Consider the following 23,960-nt stretch of genomic DNA (forward strand, 5'->3'; position numbering starts at 1 on the left):
GCATCAAATTGAATATAGTGATTTATGTACAAGCCTGTCTCTAGTTTTTCATCAAGAATGTTCAAGTTGTAGCGAGTCTGATAGCGGATGGGTGTTGCAGACGAAGTTTATTGCATGGCTCAATAACTCCGTGACATTTGCAACACTCAAACTGTAGACAACTACCTAACGTCTTACCTAACTGGTAAGTTACCAACTGGATACAGTTCCATCCACCTGTATCATATCTTGCTTGGGTAGCTTACATTCTAATGGTATGAACATTGAATTCTCCAGTTTTAGGTAACTAACCTACAAACAACCCCGCCGTTCTCTTTTCTCTGCCCTACCTAGATTTGCACAAATTTCTCCCCTTTCCCCACCCCCCATGATTTTATAAGTACATTAAGGGAAAGATCATAACTGGAGAGAAAACGGGACCCGTCAGAACCCAAAATGCTCATCACTGTGTGGAATTGCAGGAGTTGGGCTAGGTCCTCAATGAGTATTTCTCCTCCATTTTTACCGAGGCAAAAGACAAGAAGACTAGGGATCTTGGGCCAGTTAACGGAAATGTCTTGAGGACAGTCCATATCGTGGTTGAGGAAGTGCTGAAGGTCTTCAGGCATAAATAGGTTGATAAATCTTCTGGGCCTGATCAGATATATCTGAGGATACGAAATTGCAGGAGCCTTGGCTGAGATATATCAATCATCAATAGACACGGTGAGGTGCTAGAAGATTGGTGGGTGGCTAATGTGCCTCTGTTTAAGAAGGGCTGCAGGGGAAAGCCTTGGAAGTGAGCCTAACATATGCGGTTGGCGAGTTACTGGAGTATTTTGAGGGATAAGATATATATGCGCATTTGTATAGACAGGAGCTGATTAGGGAATAGTCAGCATAGTATTGTAGGTGGGAGATCGTGTCTTACGAATCTGATTGAGTGGGGAGAGCTAGCCAATTGGATAGAGAATTGGCTTCATGGAAGGAAGCTCCCTCATCAAGTCTGGAGTCAGACAGGGTTACTTATTCTTCCCTATCAGGTTGTATGCTATGTAGAGCCCTTTGCTACATCCATTAGAAAGGATGAGAACAAGCAAGGAGTGACATTGCCAGGCAGCAGGGACAATCGGCTCACAGCCTCCCTGTGCGTGATTGATGCCACCATCTTCTACTCAGATTCGTGATTGATCTGCCAGAATGAGCAAGGCCAGTTGGAACATCATTCCCTTCACCATCAGGTCTGACAACTGAAGGTGCTGGGGATCTCCTTCGGTCGAGCCAGATGGTGCAATATAAATTGGCACAAACAGATGGCCAAGATAAAATTAGGACTGTGGGAGTGGTGTTCCATTACAATAACCAGTCAGAATCTGATGATCAGGTTTGAAGTACACTCAATGCTGCTGTACTTGATGTAGGTGTAGCCCATCTCCCACTTCTTTGCCCTGGTAATCGCCTGAGCTGTTTTTCCATTCAGCTTTGGATCCAGGATAGAACGAGTCCAATGGGTCATGATGCACATTTGGGACAGAGATTAAAAGAATGTTTTACTCAGAGTGTGGTAAATCTTAGGAAATTCTGTACAAATGATGGCATTCGAGGTTCAGTTGTCCAGTAGATTCAACAGAAACAAGAAAATAATTTTGGGTATTAACAGAAACCAAAAATATTGGATTAGAGGGTGGCGCTGAAGAGAAAGATCAGTCATAAAGGGTGGAACTGAGGAAAAGATCAGCTGTAATCTTACTGAATGATGGAATAGACACAAGGGCTGAATAGCCTACTCCATTCTGAATTTGTAGTTACATATTTTGAAAGCACCTCCCAAGTCCTAGGCAGTTCCCCTCCACCCCCACCTCAACGAGTTCTGGGTCTGCCACGATGTGGAGCTCTTCTTCCGTCACCTCTGCCTCCGGGCCGTTTTCATGGGAAGGAGTCCTCACCACCCAGTGATGACCCCTTCTCCCATCTCCAGCGGAACCCCTCCTCTTGGACTCCCCTGGCTGGCCATCTATCTTCACTAGACCTTTTCATTTATAACTGCCGGGGGGACATCAACCGCCTCAAATTTTCCACTCCCCTGACTTACTCTAACCTCTCCCCTCCTGAACATACAGCCCTCCGCTCACTCGGCAGCAGCCCCGACTTAGTTATCAAACCCGCCGACAAGGGAAGTGCCGTGGTAGTCTGGCGTGCTAACCTCTACCGGACTGAGGCCAGACGACAACTCTCAGACACCTCCTCCTACTTATCCTTGGACCATAACCCCACAGACAAGCACCAGGCCTTAATCTCTAACACCACCCAAACCACCCCCTCCCCAGGTACTTTCCCCCGCAACCGCAGAAGATGCAACACCTGTCCCTTTACCTCCCCCTTCGACTTCATACAAGGACCCAAAAAGTCTATCCAGGTGAGGCAGAGGTTCACCTGCATGTCCTCCAACCTCATCTTTTGTATCTGCTGTTCCAGATGTCAACTTCTCTACATCAGCGAAACCAAGTGCAGATTCGGCGATCGTTTCGCTCAACACCTCCGCTCAGTCCGCCTTAACCAACCTGATCTCCCGGTGACTCAGCACTTCAACTCCCCCTCTCATTCCCAATCTGACCTTTCTGTCCTGGACTTCCTCCATTGTTCGAGTGAGGCCCAGCGCAAATTGGAGGAACAGCACCTCATATTTTGCTTGGGTAATTTACACCCCAGCGGTATGAACATTGACTTTTCTAACGTCCCTGCTTTCCATCTCTATCCCCTCCCCCTTCCCAGTTCTCCCACTAGTCTTCCCGTCTCCTCCTATCTTTGTTGCGCACCCTCCCCTGACATCAGTCTGAAGAAGGGTCTCGACCCAAAGCGTCATCCCTTGGCCCACATCAGGCTTGCAGTTACCCGGTCACGTCCAGGCCCAGGCTCCGGCTGCTTCCCCCGGCACCAGGCCTGGCTCTCCTGCCGCTACGGAGCCGGCAAACCCGCCCCCAAGAGACAGGCGGCCGAGCCCTACTCAATGGGCCCCAACGGCGCAGGCGCGGACACGTTTGTTCTGCACACGTGCGGATGCGGCGGCCATCTTACGTAAGTACCAGATCACCGGAGCCCCAACTGCGCATGCGCGTTTTTTAAAACTTTAAAATGTGAATAACTTTAAAAATATAACACCATTTCAATTAAACTTCTTCCATTAGCACCAAAGGGATGACGGTGAGTAAGGTGGGCCTAAAGTTGGTGTGCTATCATGTACCTTTTTGGCTGTAGTTCAGGAACAAACAAACAAACAAACGAGAGTTTTTGTATATAGATATACATGATTGTCAGTTCTCGAGCCATGGCTTGTAGTGCCTTTAATTTTATTTTTGGGTGATGATTTCATACAGATTTATTATTGTGTGTTTCACAATTTTGGTGAATGAGTCCAGATCGATAAATTTTATTTTATCAATATTGATAGTAAATACTTTGCTGGTATATTCAACAAATTTTTCTGAAGTGGGCACAATTTGAGAAGAAATTAAAATAAATCTGGCAAACATCTTGGGCTGTATCTTTCCAATTGTACTAAGTCATTGTTATCCACAAGGATTACCCAGGGATAACAAAATGTATGATTGCCACTCAGGCCTTCTCATTTTATCATTAATCCCCTCCGCCAATAAACATGTAAGGCTTTTGATTGGATTTGAAATGGCAATATACTGCTGCATAAACAAACACTGCTCTATTGGAAAAGTGCACAGCAATTAGAATCAGGTGATCTGGAACCAATCTCCATGCTTATGGGAGCAATGATGGATCTGCAGCATGTAGATGTAAAAAGATGTATTGATAGAAAAAAAATTGAATGGGGCGTGAAACCGACCATGTATAGATCTGCTGATGATGAGGACTGAGTACACTTGCATGTTCCTGCACCAGAGCTTATGAATCCATGGTGAAATATATGTTAAGCTTTACTGATGTTTCGTAAGTCCAGGTTAGTGGATACAGTGTCCTCTCCTTTTCAAGTAACCTTTTTTTCAGCGTGAAAGGTTGAATTTGGATAATTTCGAAATGAATATTCTTTGGATCATATTTTGCAATCGTCCCAATTTAATCTTCTTTAATTCTTTACAAATCAGATCAGCAGGTTTGAACTCTGAAAGACCAGATATGGTCATTGGATATTTCCCAAAGTAGTTTTATTAAGCTTTCAGTGGTCACGTTAATTTTATTTTTCTAAATTCTGGCCTGTTGTGCACCAGTTTCAAAATTACGTTCTATTAAAGCGGAGCATTGATTCTTTTATGAAAGTGAGACATTTCAGAGAGTTTTTATTTATTTGATGTTGGCAGTGATGTGGAACCAAACTGAGCTCACTTTATATTCTGGCAGACAGGGAAGCCATATTGAAAAATCATTAAGTGGGGAGAGGTAGAGTTTCTCAACTATATATCTTGTGATATTTATAAAGTTTCAGAAACCAATGGAACTGGCTCTTTTCCCAGTGCCTGGAATGAATAGCTTGGAACGTTCAGGACATATGGACTGATTGTTGAAAATGATGTTTAGCTCTACTTTTAATAATTCGGTATCAACTGGATATTGGAATGCTCCGATATTTGGAATGTGGAATAACGTGATGTAATTATTGGGAATTACTCTGGGCCAATTTTTCCAGAGTGTGACGATTTAACAAAGAAGCCTGGGAGAACATTGCCTGTATCATAGTGGCTTTGACCTCTTCAATGGAAAATTACCTGGATAACCAAGCTTTGACCATTATCCTCAATGCCCCAGGTTATACTGTTAACATCGAGGACATGGCTGATGAAATTCATAGTAAGTTCTCTTGTCCCCATACACTACATCATTGCTACAACCCAGGTACTATTACGATTTTCAAGACTCATGATCTGCATAGTATTATAGAGCATGTCATGTCAGAGTTCAGTGATAATGACAAATCCATCAAACGACATTGACAAGCCCACCATTTTTTAATTTTGGAAGGGATACCATATCAAGAACATGATAAATAAAGTTTACAATAAATAAAGTTCTATCGTTTCGTAGATAGACAGAGAGTAGATGTGTACCTTTTGGGATGGTGTAACCCTGCAACAGTGAATGGCGAATGCAGAAAATTATAGCCAAAGTAAAAAAATAACACATTAGAATCCATGGCTTTATTTCTAGCATATCAAATACAAAAGCAAGGAAATTATGTTCTTTGGGCCTTAACAGGGGTATTATATCAGTTCTGGGCACAGAATTTTGGAAAGAATACTAAGGCACGGACATGTGCATGCACAGGCACATATGCACACACACAGACTCGCACGTAAATACACATGCATACACACACAGACACATACATCACAGACAGACAGACGCACACACACATCATAGACACTCACACACACCCTTTAAAGGGGAAGAATACCAGGACATTTAGAATAGCGATTACACAAATCATCCGGACTTGTGATTAAGGTACTTTTACAAGATTATTGTATCGTGAAACATTAACTGTCAAATTAATGACATCACCATCTTGGACCAATTAGAGATGGGGAATAATGACATGAAGAAATGCCGTCAGCTGGTGTGTTGCTGTGGTGTGATTCTATGTTTTCATACTGGTTTTCACAGAACAGAAAGTTTATGGGTTGGCACTAGAAAAAGGAGTATTTGTGAAATCTTTATCATGGCTGTGTGTTTGCTGATAGCCTTACCTCTTACAGCATCTAGAGGAGCTGCTGCTTCACAGCACTAGTGATCCAGATTCAGTCCTGACCACAAGTGCTGCGTGTATGGAGTCTGAATGTTCTCCCTGTGATTGATGGATTCCTGTGTTTTCTTAGTGATGATTTTAGGATCTATGGGGAGAATATGAATGAATAGCGAATAAAATAGGATTGGTGTACTTGGGTGCGAAATGATCAAAGTGGACTTGGCAAGGTGAAAGACATGTTTCTGTGCTGTATGATTCAATGGCTCCATGACACTCATTTAATGTACTCAGAAGGGTCTGTTGAGGGTATTAACTTCTACAAGCCATTAAGAAGGCGACTTCCCACCATCAAGGGGTAAGACATTTGGAGGGAATCTGAGGAGCGGGGGGGGGGAAGGAATTGTTCTACCCAGAATATGGTGAGTACTTAGGATGCACTGCCCGAGGCAGATTTACTTGACAGCATTTAATAAGTGTCTAGAAAAGCACTTGAATATCCGAGGCATAGAAAGATGTGAGCGGGACTGTCATATGATGAAAGAATGGAGCAACTGGGCTTGTATTCACTGGAATTTAGAAGGATGAGAGGGGATCTTATTAGAAAGATATAGAATTATTAAGGGATTGGACACGCTTGATGCAGGAAACATGTTCCTGATGTTGGGGGAGTCCAGAACAAGGGGCCACAGTTTAATAATAAGGGGTAGGCCATTTAGAACTGAGACGAGGAAAAACCTTTTCACACAGAGTTGTGAATTTGTGGAATTCTCTGCCTCAGAATGCAGTGGAGGCCGATTCACTGGATGCATTCAAGAGAGAGTTAGATAGAACTCTTAGGGCTAGCGGAATTAAGGGGTATGGGGAGAAGGCAGGAACGGGGTATTGATTGTTGATGATCAGCCATGATCACATTGAATGGCGGGTATTTATTCACAAAATGCTGGAGTAACTCAGCGGATACAATAGATGAGGTTGGAGGAGGTGCAGGTGAACCTCTGTCTCACCTGGAAAGACTGTTTGGGTCCTTGGATGAAGTTGAGGGGGGAGGTAAAGGGACAAGTGTTGCATCTCCTGCGGTTGCAAGGGAAAGTGCCCGAGGATGGGGTGGTTTGGGTAGGAAGGGACGAATGGACCAGGGAGTTACGGAGGGAGCGGTCTCTGTAACTCCTTGGTCCACTCGTCCCTTCCTACCCAAACCACCCCATCCCCACTGCAACATAATCCCCACTGCACTTTCCCCTGCAACCGCAGGAGATGCAACACCTGTCTCTTTACCGCTGTCCCTGTCCGCTGCTCTAGATGTCAACTTCTTTACATCGGCGAAACCAAACACAGGCTCGGCGATCGTTTTGCTCAACATCTTCGCTCAATCCGCCTTCACCAACCTGATCTCCCGGTGGCTGAGCACTTCAACTCCCCCTCCCACTCCCAGTCTGTCCTTTCTGTCATGGTCCTCCTCCAGTGCCATAGTGAGGCCCACCGGAAATTGGAGGAACAGCACCTCATATTTTGCTTGGGCAGCTTGCAGCCCAGCGGTATGAACTTTGACTTCTCCAACTTTAGATAGTTCCTCTGTCCCTCTCTTTCCCTCCCCCTTCCCAGTTCTCCCTCTAACTTCCTGTCTCCACCTATATCCCTCCTTTGTCCCGCCCCCCTGACATCAGTATGAAGAAGGGTCTCAACCCGAAACGTCACCCATTCCTTCTCTCCTGAGATGCTGCCTGACCTGCTGAGTTACTCCAGCATTTTGTGAATAAACACCTTTGATTTGTACCAACATTTGCAATTATTTTCTTAAACATTGAATGGCAGTGCTGGCTCGAAAGGCCGAATGGCCTAATCCTGCACCTATTGTCTATTTATCTATGTATCTTTCTGAGGGACCAAGTGCTGGAAGACAGGATTAAGATTGATGAGTGTCCATTGAAAACAATGGCATCCATTGATGAGTGTCCATTGAATACAATTGACACCAATGACATATTAAGCCATGGTGTATATATACTCTATGACTATACTCTACTCCTTTAAATGGGCAATATATGTTGTCCCACCTTCATCTTTCATATCTTAAATGTTTGAATCAGTCGTTAAATAGAACTTCGGTAGAATTTTAATTTTATGCAATGCACAGCTGTGTAAAAGTATTTGTTTTCAAAATTGGATACTGAATAATCAATTGTATTTTTAAGGCTCTTGTTTTTGACATCTATGTCCCTCGTGAAGTGTAATTTTCTAATTTCCCAAAATGTTTCAGCACTTAATCTTTGAGGTTTGTTCTATTCTCACTTTGTCATGGCTTTTTTTTTAACCTTTATGTTTTACAGGCATTTATTTGTCTGATTTGACCTATATTGACTCTGCATATCCATCCACACACAGCATCATTGAGAGTGAACAAAGATCAAACCTAATGAACAATATTTTGAGAATTATTTCTGATCTTCAGCAGTCTTGTGATTATGGTGAGTTATATGAGCAAATTCTTCCATGAAATTCCCCAATAAAATGTTTGATATTTTACTCTTTGATGTATTGTTTTCTTTAGATATCCCTTTGTTGCCCCATGTTCAGAAATACCTGAATTCAGTACGATACATTGAAGAACTTCAGAAATTTGTTGAGGATGACAATTACAAGTAGGTTTTCATGTTTCTAGCTTGATTCTCTTTTCAAAATGAGCTTTCCTAACTGTCATTTAATGTGTAGTAAAAACCTCTAATGATAAAATAATTTTTGAGCAAAATACTGAAGCATGTTCCAATAAAAGTAGCAAGGATAACTAATCATGAGAAATAGATATTGGCAGAACAGTTAAATGAGTACTTTGGTTCTGTCTTCACTAAGGAAGACACAAACAATCTCCCGGAAATACTAGGGGACCGAGGATCTAGTGGGAGGGAGGAACTGAAGGGAATCCACATTAGTCAGAAAATGGTGTTAGGTAAACTGTTGGGACTGAAGGCAGATAAATCCCCAGGGCCTGATGGTCTGCATCCCAGAGTACTCAAGGAGGCGGCCATAGAAATCGTGGATGCATTGGTGATCATTTTTCAATGTTCTCTCCACTCTGGATCAGTTCCTGTGGACTGGAGGGTAGCCAATATAAACCCACTTTTTAAGAAAGGAGGGAGAGAGAAAACAGGGAATTATAGACCAGTTAGTCTTACATCGGTAGTGGGGAAGATGCTGGAGTCAATTATTAAAGATGTAATGGCAGCGCATTTGGAAAGCAGTAAAGTGATCGGTCAAAGTCAGCATGGATTTATGAAGGGGAAATCATGCTTGACTAATCTTTTGGGATTTTTTGAGGATGTAACAAGTAGAATGGATAAGGGAGAGCCAGTGGATGTGGTGTATCTGGACTTTCAAAAAGCCTTTGACAAGGTCCCACACAAGAGATTAGTGTGCAAAATTAGAACACATGGTATTGGGGGTAAGGTATTGACATGGATAAAGAACTAGTTGGCAGACAGGAAGCAAAGAGTAGGAATGAACGGGTCCTTTTCAGAATGGCAGACTAATAAGGTGCCACAAGGCTCGGTGCTGGGACCTCAGTTGTTTCCAATATATATCAATGATTTAGACAAAGGAATTAAATGTAACATCTTCAAGTTTGCAGATGACACAAAGCTGGGTGGCAGAGTGAGCTGTGAGGAGGATGCTATGAGGCTGCAGGGTGACTTGGATAGGTTGGAAGAGTGGGCAGCAGCATAGCAGATGCAGTATAATGTGGATAAATGTGAGGTTATCCACTTTGGTGGCAAGAACAGGAAGGTAGATTATTATCTGAATGGTGTCAGATTAGAAGAAGGGGAGGTCCTACAGTAGTTGTACAGGGCCCTGGTGAGACCGCACCTGGAGTATTGTGTGCAATTTTGGTCTCCTAATTTGAGGAAGGACATTATTGCTATTGAGGGAGTTTCAGCGTAGGTTCACCAGGTTAATTCCCGGGGTGTCAGGACTGACATATGATGAAAGAATGGGTCGACTGGGATTGTATTCGCTGGAATCTACAAGGATGAGAGGGGATCTTATAGAAACATATAAAATTCATAGAGGATTGAACAGGGTAAATGCAGGAAAAATGTTTCCAATGTTGGGGGAAGTCCAGAACCAGGGGTCACAGTTTAAGAATAAGGGGTAGGCCATTTAGGACTGAGATGAGGAAAAACATTTTCACCCAGAGTTGTGAATCTGCGGAATTCTTTGCCACAGAAGGCAGTGAAGGCCAATTCACTGGATGTGTTCAAGAGAGAGTTAGATTTAGCTCTTAGGGCTAAGGGAATCAAGGGATATGGGAAAAAGCCGTAACGGGGTACTGATTTTGGATGATCAGCCATGTTCATATTGAATGGCGGTGCTGGCCCGAAGAGCCGAATGGCCTACTCCTGCACCTATTTTCTATGTTTCTTTGAATGGGTATATACTGAAAGATGTTTATTGTTTTACCATTGTGAAGCTCCTTAAGTTCATTTTTTTTTAAATTGCTGTTTAATTTTGTGACCCTTGTTTTGAAAGCGTCAGAGTATTTAAATGTAGATACAAGGAACTACAGATGTTGGTTTATAAAACAAAGACACAAAGTACTGGTGAAACTCACCAGGTCAGGCAGCATCTCTGAAGGACATGGATAGGTTACTTTTTGGGTCGAACCCTTCTTCACAATGATGCCTGGATTAGGGGGTATTAGCTGCAGGGAGAGGTTGGAGAGACGGATTGTTTTCTCTGGAATGCCGGAGTTTTTGGGGAGACCTGAGAAAAGAATGTAAAATTATGAGATGCGTAGTAGATGGTCAGAGCCTTTTCGGTCCATCATCTTTAACAGTGCAGTATCTCTGGGAAACAAGGATGAGAGATGTTTCAGGTAGGGATCCTCCCTGAAATAGTGTTCTCTAGAGATGCTGCATGACCTGCTGACTTACTCCAGCACTTTGTATCTTTTTTACACTATCTTAATAGTTGCTTTTCCTCATTTCAAAACAGTGTTATGGCAAATAAGGTGTCAGTTGTGGTATGTAACAGAATCAGAGTCTTGAGTACTTCATTGATTGATTAATTAGATCGGCACACGTTTTGAACTGTGGTGAATGTTGTGCTTTTGGATGAGAAGTTAAACCAAAGCCTCAGCTGCTTTTAGTTATTCATAAGTAAGTCCCTACTGAATTTTTAAAAAAATTACTATGTTGTGGACAAGTCAGACAAGATTTCAGAAAAGTAATATTTAGTTTTATTTATTGCAGTTATTCACCAATGTCATTTGCCATATTTGTTTCAAGCTGAGCTGCTTCAGCTGCACAATACTTTTAATACAGTTTTGAAATAAATAAATAAATCCACTAAATTATATCTGTAGTGTGTTTTTTACCTTGTATTTTTTTCAGTCTGAACATCTGTTTGTGTACTGCAGTTCATTGCTCTAATCGGGGATCTAGCTGGTTTGGTTTGTGAATTCTAGTGTGGAAACATCAGGTAAAATGTTCAGTAAAGCACTATGTGATTAGCTAGAGTGAATATGATTTTATCAGAGGGAAATTGTATCATTTAAATGTGCAAGAGTTCTCTGAAGCTGTAACTTGCAGTATAGAAAAAGGAAATGTAATATATTCAGAATTCCATCCATTATGGTGGGCTTCCATTTGCTCAAACCACTTGGATTTCAGGTCCTTAGTGCTAGCCCAAATGCTCCTTCTCCATGTTGATTTGTCATTGGTCAGAAACTTGGCAGAGTCAGTGGGGATGTTGCACTATTTCAGGAATACATCATGGAAATGTTTCCACAGATGCTGCTTGATCTTCTGGTTTCCCAGTTACATGGATATATGCATAGTATTGCTCTTATGAAGTTAGGGTGTGAGTGTATGGCCAGAATCAGGATTGGGTGCATGGGTAGTTGTGCTTATGACTCTGGTCTTTGTTACTTCAAATGTAGCCACAAGTTACCAGTTGCCATGGATGGTGAGAAAAACCCAAAGCTTGTCAAAGTCCTCCCTGAAACACAAAAACTGGAACTCACATAGACTTTGGAGACACAAGAAACTGCACATGCTGGAATCTGGAGCAATAATCTGCTGGAGGAACCCTCAGAGGGTCAAGCAGCATCTGTGGAGGATATGGACAGTCACCATTTCGGGTCAGGACCCTTCATCTGGACTGAAAGGGGGGAGGGGGCTGAGGCAAGAGCTGGCAGGTGATAGGTTGATCGGCAGATGGTATCAAGTGGCGAAGGAAAGGTTGGGAGGTGATAGTTTGAGGCAACAAAGGCATGCAGATTATGTAATTTGATAGGGAAGGAAGATGAAACGTAGAACCAAATAAAGGAGGTAAATTGGACAGATGAGAAGAGGGGCAGGGGTGACGGGTTCTCTCCAAAAAAATTGAACACGTATGTATAGTATTGGCTTATTATTGTTACATGCACCAAGATACAGTGAAAACTTTGATTACTTGTCATTCAATCACAATCGTACCAAAAATGAATACAATCAAGCCATACACAAATACAGCAGGTAGTCCAAAGAGGACAATAACGAGAGTGTTGAAGTTACAGTGTTACAGCTGCAGAGAAAGTGTAGTAAAAAAATAGGGCAAGATCACAATGAGATGGGTCGGAAGATCGATACAACATCCATGGCCCATTCAGTGGTCTGATAACAGCAGAAAATAAAGCCTACTTGATCTCCCGGTTACTAACCATTTTAACCCTCCTGTCCCATTCCCAAACTGACCTTTGTGTCCTGTGCTGCCTCCATTTCCAGAGTGAAGCCACACGCTGAACATTGACTCCAAATTTAGTAACTACTAGGGGTGGCACGGTGGCATAGCGATAGAGTTATTGCCTTACAGCGCCAGAGACCCAGGTTCAGTCCTGATGACGGGTGCTGTCTGTACAGAGTTTGCACATTCTCCCCGTGACCGCGTGGGTTTTCTCCAGCGGCACCAGATTCCTCCTACACTCCAAAGATAGGCAACATAATAATCATAAATTATATTTTGTTTAAATGTGGAAGGAGGCCATTCGGCCCATCAGGTATCTGCTGGTTCCCAGTGCATTCCTTTCAGTCCCATTCCACTCCCCAAATTAATTTCCAGTAATCTCTTTCATATGTCCTTCAACTACCTCCTAATTCTCCTGTCACTCACCCATACTAGGGATTTATAGTGCCATTTAAACTATCAACCAATATGTCTCAGGATGCAGGAGGAAACCAAACCATGTGGTGGAAAACCACACAATCATAGGGAGAATATTCAAACTTGACACAGAATTGGATCAGCATGTTGCTGGGGCTAAACCACTGTGCCACTGATTATTATCACTTAATAGTTAAATCCACAAGTAGTGAAGTATAAATCATCTTATGCATACAAAAGAGCTCAGCAATTCATAAAAATTTAAGCCTGAAGAATAGTGTGAGATCAGACCATTCAGGAATAATGTGCAATTCTTAAACAAAAGACCAACCAACTGCCACGGTTATCTGGACTGCACTTCCTCCCACTCTGCCTCCAGCTAAGACGCTGTCCTCTACTCTCAATTCTTCCGTCTCCACCGCATCTGCTCCCAAGATGAGGCTTTATATTATAGGACATCCAAGATGATTTATACAGTGCCCTTCATTTCTATTTCAATCTATCACCAATGTTTCATATATCAAAGGAATATTTATAAAGAGTAACAATTGTTGTAAGAAAGATAAGCTCACGCAAACAGCAATGTGAAACGGATGAGTTAATTTTAGTAAACGATTTTCATTTGAGGGATAAAAGCTGGGCAAGACCTCAGGGGTTACTATCCTACTTATTCTTGAAATAGATCATGGGTTTTTAAATCTCCCTGGAGTCCCTTGGGTTAACATTTCATCCAAATGGCAGAACATTTCACAGTACAGACAGACAGACTCAATATTGCATTTGGAGTATCAGGCTAGTTTTTTTGTGTTTGGTCTCTGATTAATACATTCTGATGCAGATAGAATGATACTAACTGAACCACAGCTGACTCCAACGGCATTCAGGTAAATGTGCTATTATCTATAATTATGAAGAAATAACAAAAGTACTGTAAAATTGCTGAATGATGCATTGCATTCTGACATCGAGTATCGTTAGTCATTTTTATGTTATTCATTTAAGGGATGTGGGCTTTACAGGTTGAGCCAACATTTAATTGTCCTTGTGAAGATGATGGTGAGATGTAGTCCTTGAGGTATGGTTATACCAACAACACTAGGAAGGGAGTTACAGGATCTGAATGCAATCTGAAGGCGAAGGAACAGCGATTTACTTCCTTGTCAGGATGGTGTGTAGCTTGGAGGACAACATCCAGGTGATGGCATTCCCATGCTTTTGGTGCCCTTGTTCTACTCGTTGGTATAGATTATGGGTTTGGAAGGTGCTAACTAAAGAGTAGAAAGTTTTCCCAATTTTGTTACACAATTTAATGCTACATTATAAGTAAATGCAACATCTTCATACCGTTGCATTACGTTTCTTCCCACAATGTTACTCATCACATCTTTCTCTAACAGATTGTCATTAAGAATTGAGCCTGGTACCAGTACACCGCAATCCACTGCCTCAAGAGAAGATCTTGCAGGTAAGTGAATTGTTTTACTTGTCCACTATAATGTTCCTGGTTTCCTGTGATACTGCTATATTCTATACTGTGTCTCTACAAATCAGATGCAAGTATATAGTTATTTTTGAAACTGTGCTATGAGGTTACCTTTGATTTGAACTTATGCCATCTGTGGCTTTTTCAGTAGAGTCAGGGAAAAACAGTTAATATATTAGCTACTCTCAGCAGCCATGTTAATATCTTCTAAGAAGTGAGAATTAATTAACTGCCTCTACACACAGGGAACCTGTCTTATTGAAGGTGGGGGGGGGGGGGGGGGGAGTGGGGTCTCGTAACATTTTATGTTTGATTGTTATTTGTAAGAATATATATAGCATTTTTATATTCTTGATGAGATATCTTTCCAGATCCAAGTATAAGATTAGTTCTTAGAAATGCAGAAGTTGATATTAAAGTTACGTTTATGTTTGTACAAATGCAATGGGAAATATTACATCTAATTGCCTGTTTTCTTTGAATGGGCAGTTATTCAACACAGCAAAATTTGAGGCTAATTTTTAAATATATATTCTACTAAAGGTTGTAATCTTGCCAGGATGACCCAGTCTTAGTGGCTACAAAATTTGATTACATAATATCAGGCACTACAGCTGCTGCATGGTTCCACTGTGGTGATTATTGCCCATTTGTGACTAAGCCTAATTGAGTTTCTGGATAATAGTGGCCCTTAAAATGTCAACGATGGTGTGCTTGGCCATGATGCAATCTTTAAATATTAAAGATAGGTGGTTAAATTATTATATTTCTCTGTCTAGCACTTTAAGGCATACATGTTACAGGCATAAGATGCTGAGATCTGGAGCAAAAATCAAACTGCTGGAGGAACTCAGCGAGTCAAACACCATCTGTGGAGGGAAAGGGATAATTGACAGTTTGGCTTAGGGGGGAGGGGGAGGTTGGAGAGTGGCAGAGTTGTTTAGTACAGCCAACAAAGAGCTACAGATTATGGAATCTGATAAAAGATGAAAATGATGAATGAAACCAGATATGAGAGAGATGCTGGGCATAGGAACAATGAGTTGAGGTGAGCAGCTAAGGAACCAGGTTGATAGAGTATGTGCTTGATAGGCAGATTCGATTTAGGTTTAGGTTTATTGTGACGTGTGCTGGGGTACAGTGAAAAGGTTTGTTTTACATGCTATCCTATCAGTTCAGATAAACCATACATAAATACAATCAAGTCAAACTGAAGTGCAATAGGTAGACAAAGGAGAAGATACAGAGTGCAGAATACAGTTCTCAGCATTGTAGCATAGTGCTATCAGTTCCATAGACAAAATCCAATGTCCGCAATGGGGTAGAGGTGAATCAAACCCTAGCTTATGGAAGGACCATTCAGAAGCCTGGTAACAGAGTGGAAGAAGCTGTTCTCGAGCCTTGTGGTGCTTTCAAGCTTCTGTACAACCTGACAGACGGAAGCAGGGAGAAGAAATGACCAGGGTGGGACAAGACTTTGATTATGTTGGCAGCTTTTCTGAGATAGTAGATGGAGTCAATTGTGGGGAGTCTGGTCTGTGTAATGGACCGGGCTACATCCACAACTCCCCGCAATATCTTGCAGGCAGAGCTGTTCACAAACCAGGCTGTGATGCATCCAGACCATATGCTTTCTAAGGTGCATTGGTAGAGTTTTGTTAGAGTCATTGGAGACATGTTGAAGTTCCTCAATCTCCTCTGGTAGTAGAGGCATTGGCGTGCCTCTTTGGCTATCGCTTCAACATGATTGATTCATGACAGATCCTTGGTAATATTAACACCAAACAACTTGAAGCTCTAAACTATTTCCACTTTGACACCGTTGATACTGAATTTGGCATGTACTTCAACACATTTCCTGAAGTTGATAACTAGCCCCTTCAATTTTCTGATGTTGAGGGGAAATTGTGTCCTGACACCCATGTTATTAAGTTCTCTATTTCCTTCCGGTACTCCGTCTTGTCATTGTTCATGATCCAGCCCACCACGGTGTTGTCATCTGCAAGCCATACAGTTATGCATGTATAGGGAGTAAAGCAGTTGATAATTATTGTGGAGGGGTATTGTTACCCATCCTCATTGACTGTGGGTGAGAAAAACAAGGATCCAGTGGCAGTGGGATGGGGAGTGCTGATTCTTAGGCCCAGGAGTTTGGAGATGAGTTTAGACAATAGACAATAGACAATAGGTGCAGGAGTAGGCCATTCAGCCCTACGAGCCAGCACCACCATTCAATGCGATCATGGCTGATCACTCTCAATCAGTAACCCGTTCCTGCCTTCTCCCCATACCCCCTCACTCCGCTATCCTTAAGAGCTCTATCCAGCTCTCTCTTGAAAGCATCCAACGAACTGGCCTCCACTGCCTTCTGAGGCAGAGAATTCCACACCTTCACCACTCTCTGACTGAAAAAGTTCTTCCTCATCTCCGTTCTAAATGGCCTACCCCTTATTCTTAAACTGTGGCCCCTTGTTCTGGACTCCCCCAACATTGGGAACATGTTTCCTGCCTCTAATGTGTCCAATCCCCTAATTATCTTATATGTTTCAATAACATCCCCCCTCATCCTTCTAAATTCCAGTGTATACAAGCCTAATTGCTCCAGCCTTTCAACATACGACAGTCCCGCCATTCCGGGAATTAACCTAGTGAACCTACGCTGCACGCCCTCAATAGCAAGAATATCCTTCCTCAAATTTGGAGACCAAAACTGCACACAGTACTCCAGGTGCGGTCTCACCAGGGCCCGGTACAACTGTAGAAGGACCTCTTTGCTCCTATACTCAACTCCTCTTGTTATGAAGGCCAACATTCCATTGGCTTTCTTCACTGCCTGCTGTACCTGCATGCTTCCTTTCAGTGACTGATGCACTAGGACACCCAGATCTCGTTGAACATCCCCTCTTCCTAACTTGACACCATTCAGATAATAATCTGCCTTTCTATTCTTACTTCCAAAGTGAATAACCTCACACTTATCTACATTAAACTGCATCTGCCATGTATCCACCCACTCACACAACCTGTCCAAGTCACCCTGCAGCCTTATTGCATCTTCCTCACAATTCACACTACCCCCCAGCTTAGTATCATCTGCAAATTTGCTAATGGTACTTTTAATCCCTTCATCCAAGTCATTAATGTATATCGTAAATAGCTGGGGTCCCAGCACCGAACCTTGCGGTACCCCACTGGTCACTGCCTGCCATTCCGAAAGGGACCCATTTATCCCCACTCTTTGCTTTCTGTCTGTCAACCAATTTTCTATCCATGTCAGTACCCTACCCCCAATACCATGTGCTCTAATTTTGCCCACTAATCTCCTATGTGGGACCTTGTCGAAGGCTTTCTGAAAGTCGAGGTACACCACATCCACTGACTCTCCCCTGTCAATTTTCCTAGTTACATCCTCAAAAAATTCCAGTAGATTTGTCAAGCATGATTTCCCCTTCGTAAATCCATGCTGACTCGGAATGATCCTGTTACTGCTATCCAAATGCTCAGCAATTTCGTCTTTTATAATTGACTCCAGCATCTTCCCCACCACTGATGTCAGACTAACTGGTCTATAATTACCCGTTTTCTCTCTCCCTCCTTTCTTAAAAAGTGGGATAACATTTGCTATCCTCCAATCCACAGGAACTGATCCTGAATCTATAGAACATTGAAAAATGATCTCCAATGCTTCCACCATTTCTAGAGCCACCTCCTTAAGTATCCTGGGATGCAGACCATCAGACCCTGGGGATTTATCAGCCTTCAGTCCCATCAGTCTACCCAAAACCATTTCCTGCCTAATGTGGATTTCCTTCAGTTCCCCCATCACCCTAGGTTCTCCGGCCCCTAGAACATTTGGGAGATTGTGTGTATCTTCCTCAGTGATAGCTGGGATTATATTGATGAAGCCAGAGCTATAGTTGATAAATATGAGTCCTTGCTGTCTAAGTTTTCCAAAGATGAGACATAGGTGAGGGAGATGGTGTCTGTAAGCAAACTACAGTGGATCTAGGCTCACTGGGAGGCTAGAGTTAATGTGCACCATCATCAGTCTCTCAAAGCACTTCATGATGGTGGATGTCAGAGCCATTGGATGGTATTCATTAAAGCACACTACCTCAGCTTTCTTTAGCACTGTGATAATAGTAATCTTCTTGAAGGAGGTAGGGTCTTAAGACTGTAATGAAAGGTAAAGACGTCTGTAAATACCTCTGCCAGCTGATCTGTATAGGTCCAGGTCAGGAAGACCATCTGACAGTTGCTTTCTGTGGATTCACTCTCAGGAAGGCCAATATTACATCTGCAACAGTAAATATTAGTACAGGTGCACCCAAGGCTGGCGGGGCAGGTGACATTCCTCCACTGACCCTTTGTTCAAAGTGGGCGGAGAATGCATCAAGCTCACGGGGCAGGGACCTGGTGCTGCCAGCGATTCTGCCCGCCTTTGCTTTGTAGCTCATTATAGCCGGGCAAGCTTTGTCATAATCTACAGGTATCCATGTCATAGAGTCAGCAGGGGAAGGGGAAAGAGACTGAAGCAACAAACAATTTTAGGGAAGGTTAATTTGGAAAAAAGGGGGGTGTGCAAGAGAACTTGGATGGATCAAAATGTTAGAGTAAGGAGCAGAGGGGCTATGTGACCTGAAATTGAATAATTCAATGTTCATGACATTGGGTTGTAGACTGCCCTGGTGGAAAATGAGGTGCTGTTCCTCTAGCTTGCACTTGGCTTAATTCTGGCTGTGGAGAAGACCAAAGGCAAAGAGATCCGTGAGGGAACAGGAAGGGGGGGGGGGGGTTGAAATAGTTTGTGACCGGAAGTTCAAGATGGCCATTGTGGGTAGAACGCAGATGCTTGGCAAAGTGGTCATCCAGCCTGCACTTGATATTGCCAATGCAGAGAAAACCACACCAAGAGCACCAAACACATTAGACAAGGTTAGGGGAGGTGCATGTTAATGTCTGTCTCACCTGGAAGGGCTGCTTAGGTTCTTGGATGGTGTGAGGATGGAGGTGTAGCAACAGATGTTGCACCTCCTACAGTTGCAGGATGGGTGTCTGAGGATGGAGATGGATGAGTGGGGAGGGATGAATGAACAGGAAGTCAGAGAGAGAGTGGTCCCTGCAGAAGGCAGAAAAGGGTGGGATGGGGCAGATGTGACTTGTATGTTATTTGCCACTTATCTGCCTGTGACAGAATGTGGTCTAGTTCTGTGTTTGAATATGGGCTGCTTTCAGGGATGATAGAGAACTAGGTCAAGATAACGTCCGCATGATGCTTTGGATAAAATATTGTGGTGATTACTTCAGCCTTATGTTTGGCACTTATATGCTGGGTCTCACTATTAACAAGGATAGGGATATGCTTGGAGTTTCTTCTTGGAAGCTGTTAAATTAGATATGACAGGATTGTTGAGCTTTGATAGGGTCTAAGTGTGCAAATACTTAACAGTTGGTATTGACTTTGGGAAATATGAAGTTTCCCACTTCGGTAGATTGAAAGGAAAAGCAGGGCAGTAAAGTGGTACAGCAGTAGAGTTGCGGGTGCAGTAGAATACGGGTGCTGTCTGAAGTTTGTACGTTCTCCCTGTGACCACATTGGTTTTCTCTGGGTGCTCCGGTTTCCTCCCACACTCTAAAGATGTACAGGTTTGTAGGTTAATTGGCTTTGATAAAATTGTAAATTGTTCCTATTGTATAGGATAGTGCAAGTGTACCGCTGGTCGACATGGACTTGGTGGGCCGAAGGGCCTGTATCCGAGCTGTATCTCTGAAGTCCAAAGTAAGGTCTCATATTATTGACATAATAATACATGAAAAAGTAAAGTTGGCATGTAGATACAGCAAATAACTTGAGAACAAATAGAATATTAGTTTTTATTACAATGGGGTTGCAGTACAAAAGTCAGGATTTTTGGCTACAAATATTCCAGGTATTAGTGATATCACAGTGTCCTTATGTTCTCTCTATTTGAGGAGGAATAAACGTGCATTGAAGAAGGTTCTGAGAAGGTTCACTCATTGATTTCTGAATGAAGTGATTGTCAAATGAATAAAGGTTGAACTCAGTAGAGTTTTGAAGAATGAAAAGTAATCATTAAAATATTAAAGATTGTGAGGGGGCTTTGAGAAGATAGATGCTGAGAGGAAGGTCCTCCTCGATGTGAAAACTGGAACTTAGCAGCCTTGCATCAGGGTAAAATGTTGTCTATATAAAATGACCATGACGAAGATTTGTGGAGACTAAAAAGTCAAGGCTAAGAACAACAGATCTTTGGGTGTTGGTTAACAGACGAAAAAATGGACTGAGACCAGATTTAGTTCAGCTATGATCTAGAGAAGCTTGAGGGGCCACATGGCCCACACTTGTTCTTATTTTGTGTGCTTAGAGTCTTCTGTATACGTATTAATTCCTGATGAATGGTTAACTGATTGAATTTTACTATACATTCTACTAATTGACTGTGAGTTATTGATGAATCTAAAAATGTCATAATAATGCACTAATAGACTGAATGTAGAGCTGGATACTAAATTTCATTGTCCATAGTGTGATAAATTTTCAGTTCAAGTTAGTAATTCGGTACTTTTCCTTTCGGTCATGGTATTATTGGAGTTATTTCTCTCCGCCTGCAACATAAAATGAAAAGATAAGCAAGGGTAAAGAAATCCAAAGATTCTCTGCGAGTGAAATCATTTATTTGAATCTCTCAAGAATGACTCGTCAAATATTTTGTGATTGTAAGCTCTGAAATTAGACATCCTAAACAAGGGAGAAAACCTCTTATCAATATCGAGTCTTATCGCGTCCCATTAGTATTTTAATGAGATCACATGATCTATTCCTTTCTGGAGAATCATTCTAGTAAATTTGCATTACATATTACACATAGAACCTTGCTTAGATAGGGAGACCAGATCTGTAAGAGGTATTCCGGAGGTGCTTTTACCAGGGTCCTATCTAATTAGAGCATGACATCTCCACACTTGACCTCACAATATATTTTATCTCCTGTTTCATCACCTGTTAATTTAACTTGGTCATATCCTCCTGAAGTTTTTCTGCATCTTTCCTCAGAGAAAGAAAAGAAAGGAATAGATATTAAATTTTAATTCAATTATTAAAACTGGGGTTGAAATAGAAGAAATGTAAATTCCACACTTGTAAAATCAGTTCTGCAGTACCTTGGAGATAATTCTCAATAATTAATATTGATTACATTATTTAAAGATCCACTGATAAGTGAACACACCAGCCTTATTTTTTTCTGATTTGGTTTAGTCATATGTATGGGTATGTGAATGTGCTGATGTTATTCTCAAAGCACTGTTAAATGTCAGAGTGTGGAAACAGAACTGCAGATGCTGATTAATACTCAAAAGGACAAAATATGCTGGAGTAACAGCAGATAAGGCAACATCTCTGGAGAACATGGATAGGTGACGTTTCAGATCGAGAACCTTGTACAGACCTTTCTTAAATATTATTTTAAAATTAAGATATCACATGATTAAATTGTCACAACCTTATCAGCTGTGCAGATACAACAACTTCCTGCCATTCAATTTATTCCAAGAAATGCAAGTACCATAAGCACCAAATATTTGAACAGGAAATTTTCCTTGGATGTTCATTAAGCCTTAGTATTTTATATGGGATGAATCATGCACGGTTATAATTTATTAATTTGCTATCATTGTTTTGTTGTTAATAAAGTATGAGGAAAACCTATCTGAAAACGGCATGTAGGAAATTGGATCTAAAAGATGTTTCATTAAATTGATTTACAGTTATCTCAGGAACCACCAGAAATAGGGTTTTTCAAACAACTACTGCCCCAGAACATGACAAATTAGTTTCCTTGATATCATTTGAAAGTTGCTTCTTGCAATAGTAGAGTTTCTTATTCATAACATAAGATGTAGGAAATGCAAAATATTTCTGTTAATTCGTCAGTTCTGATGACAGGCATAAAAAAAGGAAAGAGTGTTTGTATTTATATCAGCTGATCTAAAATATTCAGACTTCTCAATGCTGTTGAAAGTATGCATTTCTGGGTTTTGATTTATGAATTCTATGATTAAATGTGTTGTGTTACTTCTCATGCAAAGCGTATGGTGCTCTCAAATTAAATAAAAGTCTCTGCATTTAGCTTCCATACCTTTGACTATGCCTTATTTTCAAATTGTGAGTGGCATGTCTTCCTGCAGCAAACCAACTAACCAGGTGCCGCATAGGTGCTATGACTCTGACCAATGATAGACACAAAAAACTGGAGTAACTATGTGGGACAGGCTGCATCTTTGGAGAGAAGGAATGGGTAATGTTTTAGGTCGACCCTTCTTCAGAATGGCCTTCTATCCTCTCTAGATCTTCTACCCCTCTTTGACCAATACTCCTTGCAGATGACACTAAAGTGGATGGTATTGTAGATTGTGAAGATGGTTATCAAAGGTTGCAGCAGGATCTCGATCAAGTGGGCAGAGGAATGGTTCATGGAGTTTAATGCAGATAAACGTAAGGTGTTGCATCTTGGGAGGTCTAACCAGGGCAGGACCTTCGCAGGGTTTTGAGTATAGAAGTTGGGATATTACGTTACAGCAGTACAAGGTACTGGTGAGGCAACTGTTGGAGTATTGTGTTCAATTTTGGTCGCCCTGTTAGAGGAAATATGTTGTTAAGCTGGAAAGAATGCAGAGAAAATATATGGGGATGTTGCCAGGACTTGAGGGCCTGAGTTAAGGGAGAGGTTTGGTGTTAAAAAGATCAGTCTGATGAAGGGTCTCGACCTGAAACGTCACTCCAGAGTTGATGCCTGTCCCACTGAGTCACTCTAGCATTTTGTGTCTACCTTCGAGAGGTTTGGCAGGCCAGGACTGTATTCCTTGGTGGAAAGGAGGATGAGATGTAATGTCATAGAGGTGTATAAGATTGAGGGAATAGAAAGGGTAGATACACAGAGTCTTTTACTCAGAGGAGGGGGAATCAAGAACTAGAGGACTAGGTTCAAGGTGAGAGAGGAATGATTTGATAGGAATCTGAGGGACAACTTTTTTATACAGAGAGTGGTGGATATATGAAATGACCTGCCAGAGGAGGTGGGGAGGCAGAAACTACAACAGCATTTAAAAGTCATTTGGACAGGTACATGGATAGGAAAGGTGTAGAGAGATATGGGCCAAACATAGGTAGATGGGACTAGTGTAGATGGAGCACTTCGTTGGCATGTGAAAGCTGGGCTGAAAGGTCTGTTTCAGTGTTATATGACTGTCTGTGATTCTAAATAGTACATTTGATTTTAATCTTAATTCATGCTATTTCCCCATTTTCCATTTTATTTTTCAAATGCTTATGGTGAAAATATATATTTACCAACAATTAATTCAGTTTTCAATTATATTTTTCTGATTGCCTTTATCTATGTTATGTAAAGTGTTCTATTCTTTCTAAGTTTTTCTTCATACATCCCTGTTTTCCTTGTTACTGATTCACTCGCCAGCAAAAATATTACCATATCAAAATCCTCCCTCATCATTTTAGATTTTCCCCTCAATTTCTTCCATTCCCACAAAAAAAAGTGTTAATATTTTTCAAAGCCTTTTTTAGAACGGAACAATACGAATCAGGCTCTTCTGTGCTGAACATATTGTCAAATT

General features: G+C 41.7%; 1 protein-coding gene across 5 annotated transcripts in view; it reads left to right on the top strand.

Moving 5' to 3' along the window:
• Positions 1-23,960, top strand: part of ralgps2 (Ral GEF with PH domain and SH3 binding motif 2) — a 252,065-nt gene that overhangs the window by 158,677 nt on the left and 69,428 nt on the right. For all 5 annotated transcript variants that reach the window (XM_078407415.1, XM_078407417.1, XM_078407419.1 and 2 more), the window contains 3 exons: positions 8,017-8,154; positions 8,238-8,328; positions 14,221-14,288. In XM_078407415.1, the coding sequence (XP_078263541.1) occupies positions 8,017-8,154; positions 8,238-8,328; positions 14,221-14,288 (297 nt within the window). The remainder of the gene's footprint in view (positions 1-8,016; positions 8,155-8,237; positions 8,329-14,220; positions 14,289-23,960) is intronic.

Source organism: Rhinoraja longicauda, chromosome 11, assembly GCF_053455715.1.
Source record: "Rhinoraja longicauda isolate Sanriku21f chromosome 11, sRhiLon1.1, whole genome shotgun sequence".
Taxonomy (NCBI): domain Eukaryota; kingdom Metazoa; phylum Chordata; class Chondrichthyes; order Rajiformes; family Arhynchobatidae; genus Rhinoraja; species Rhinoraja longicauda.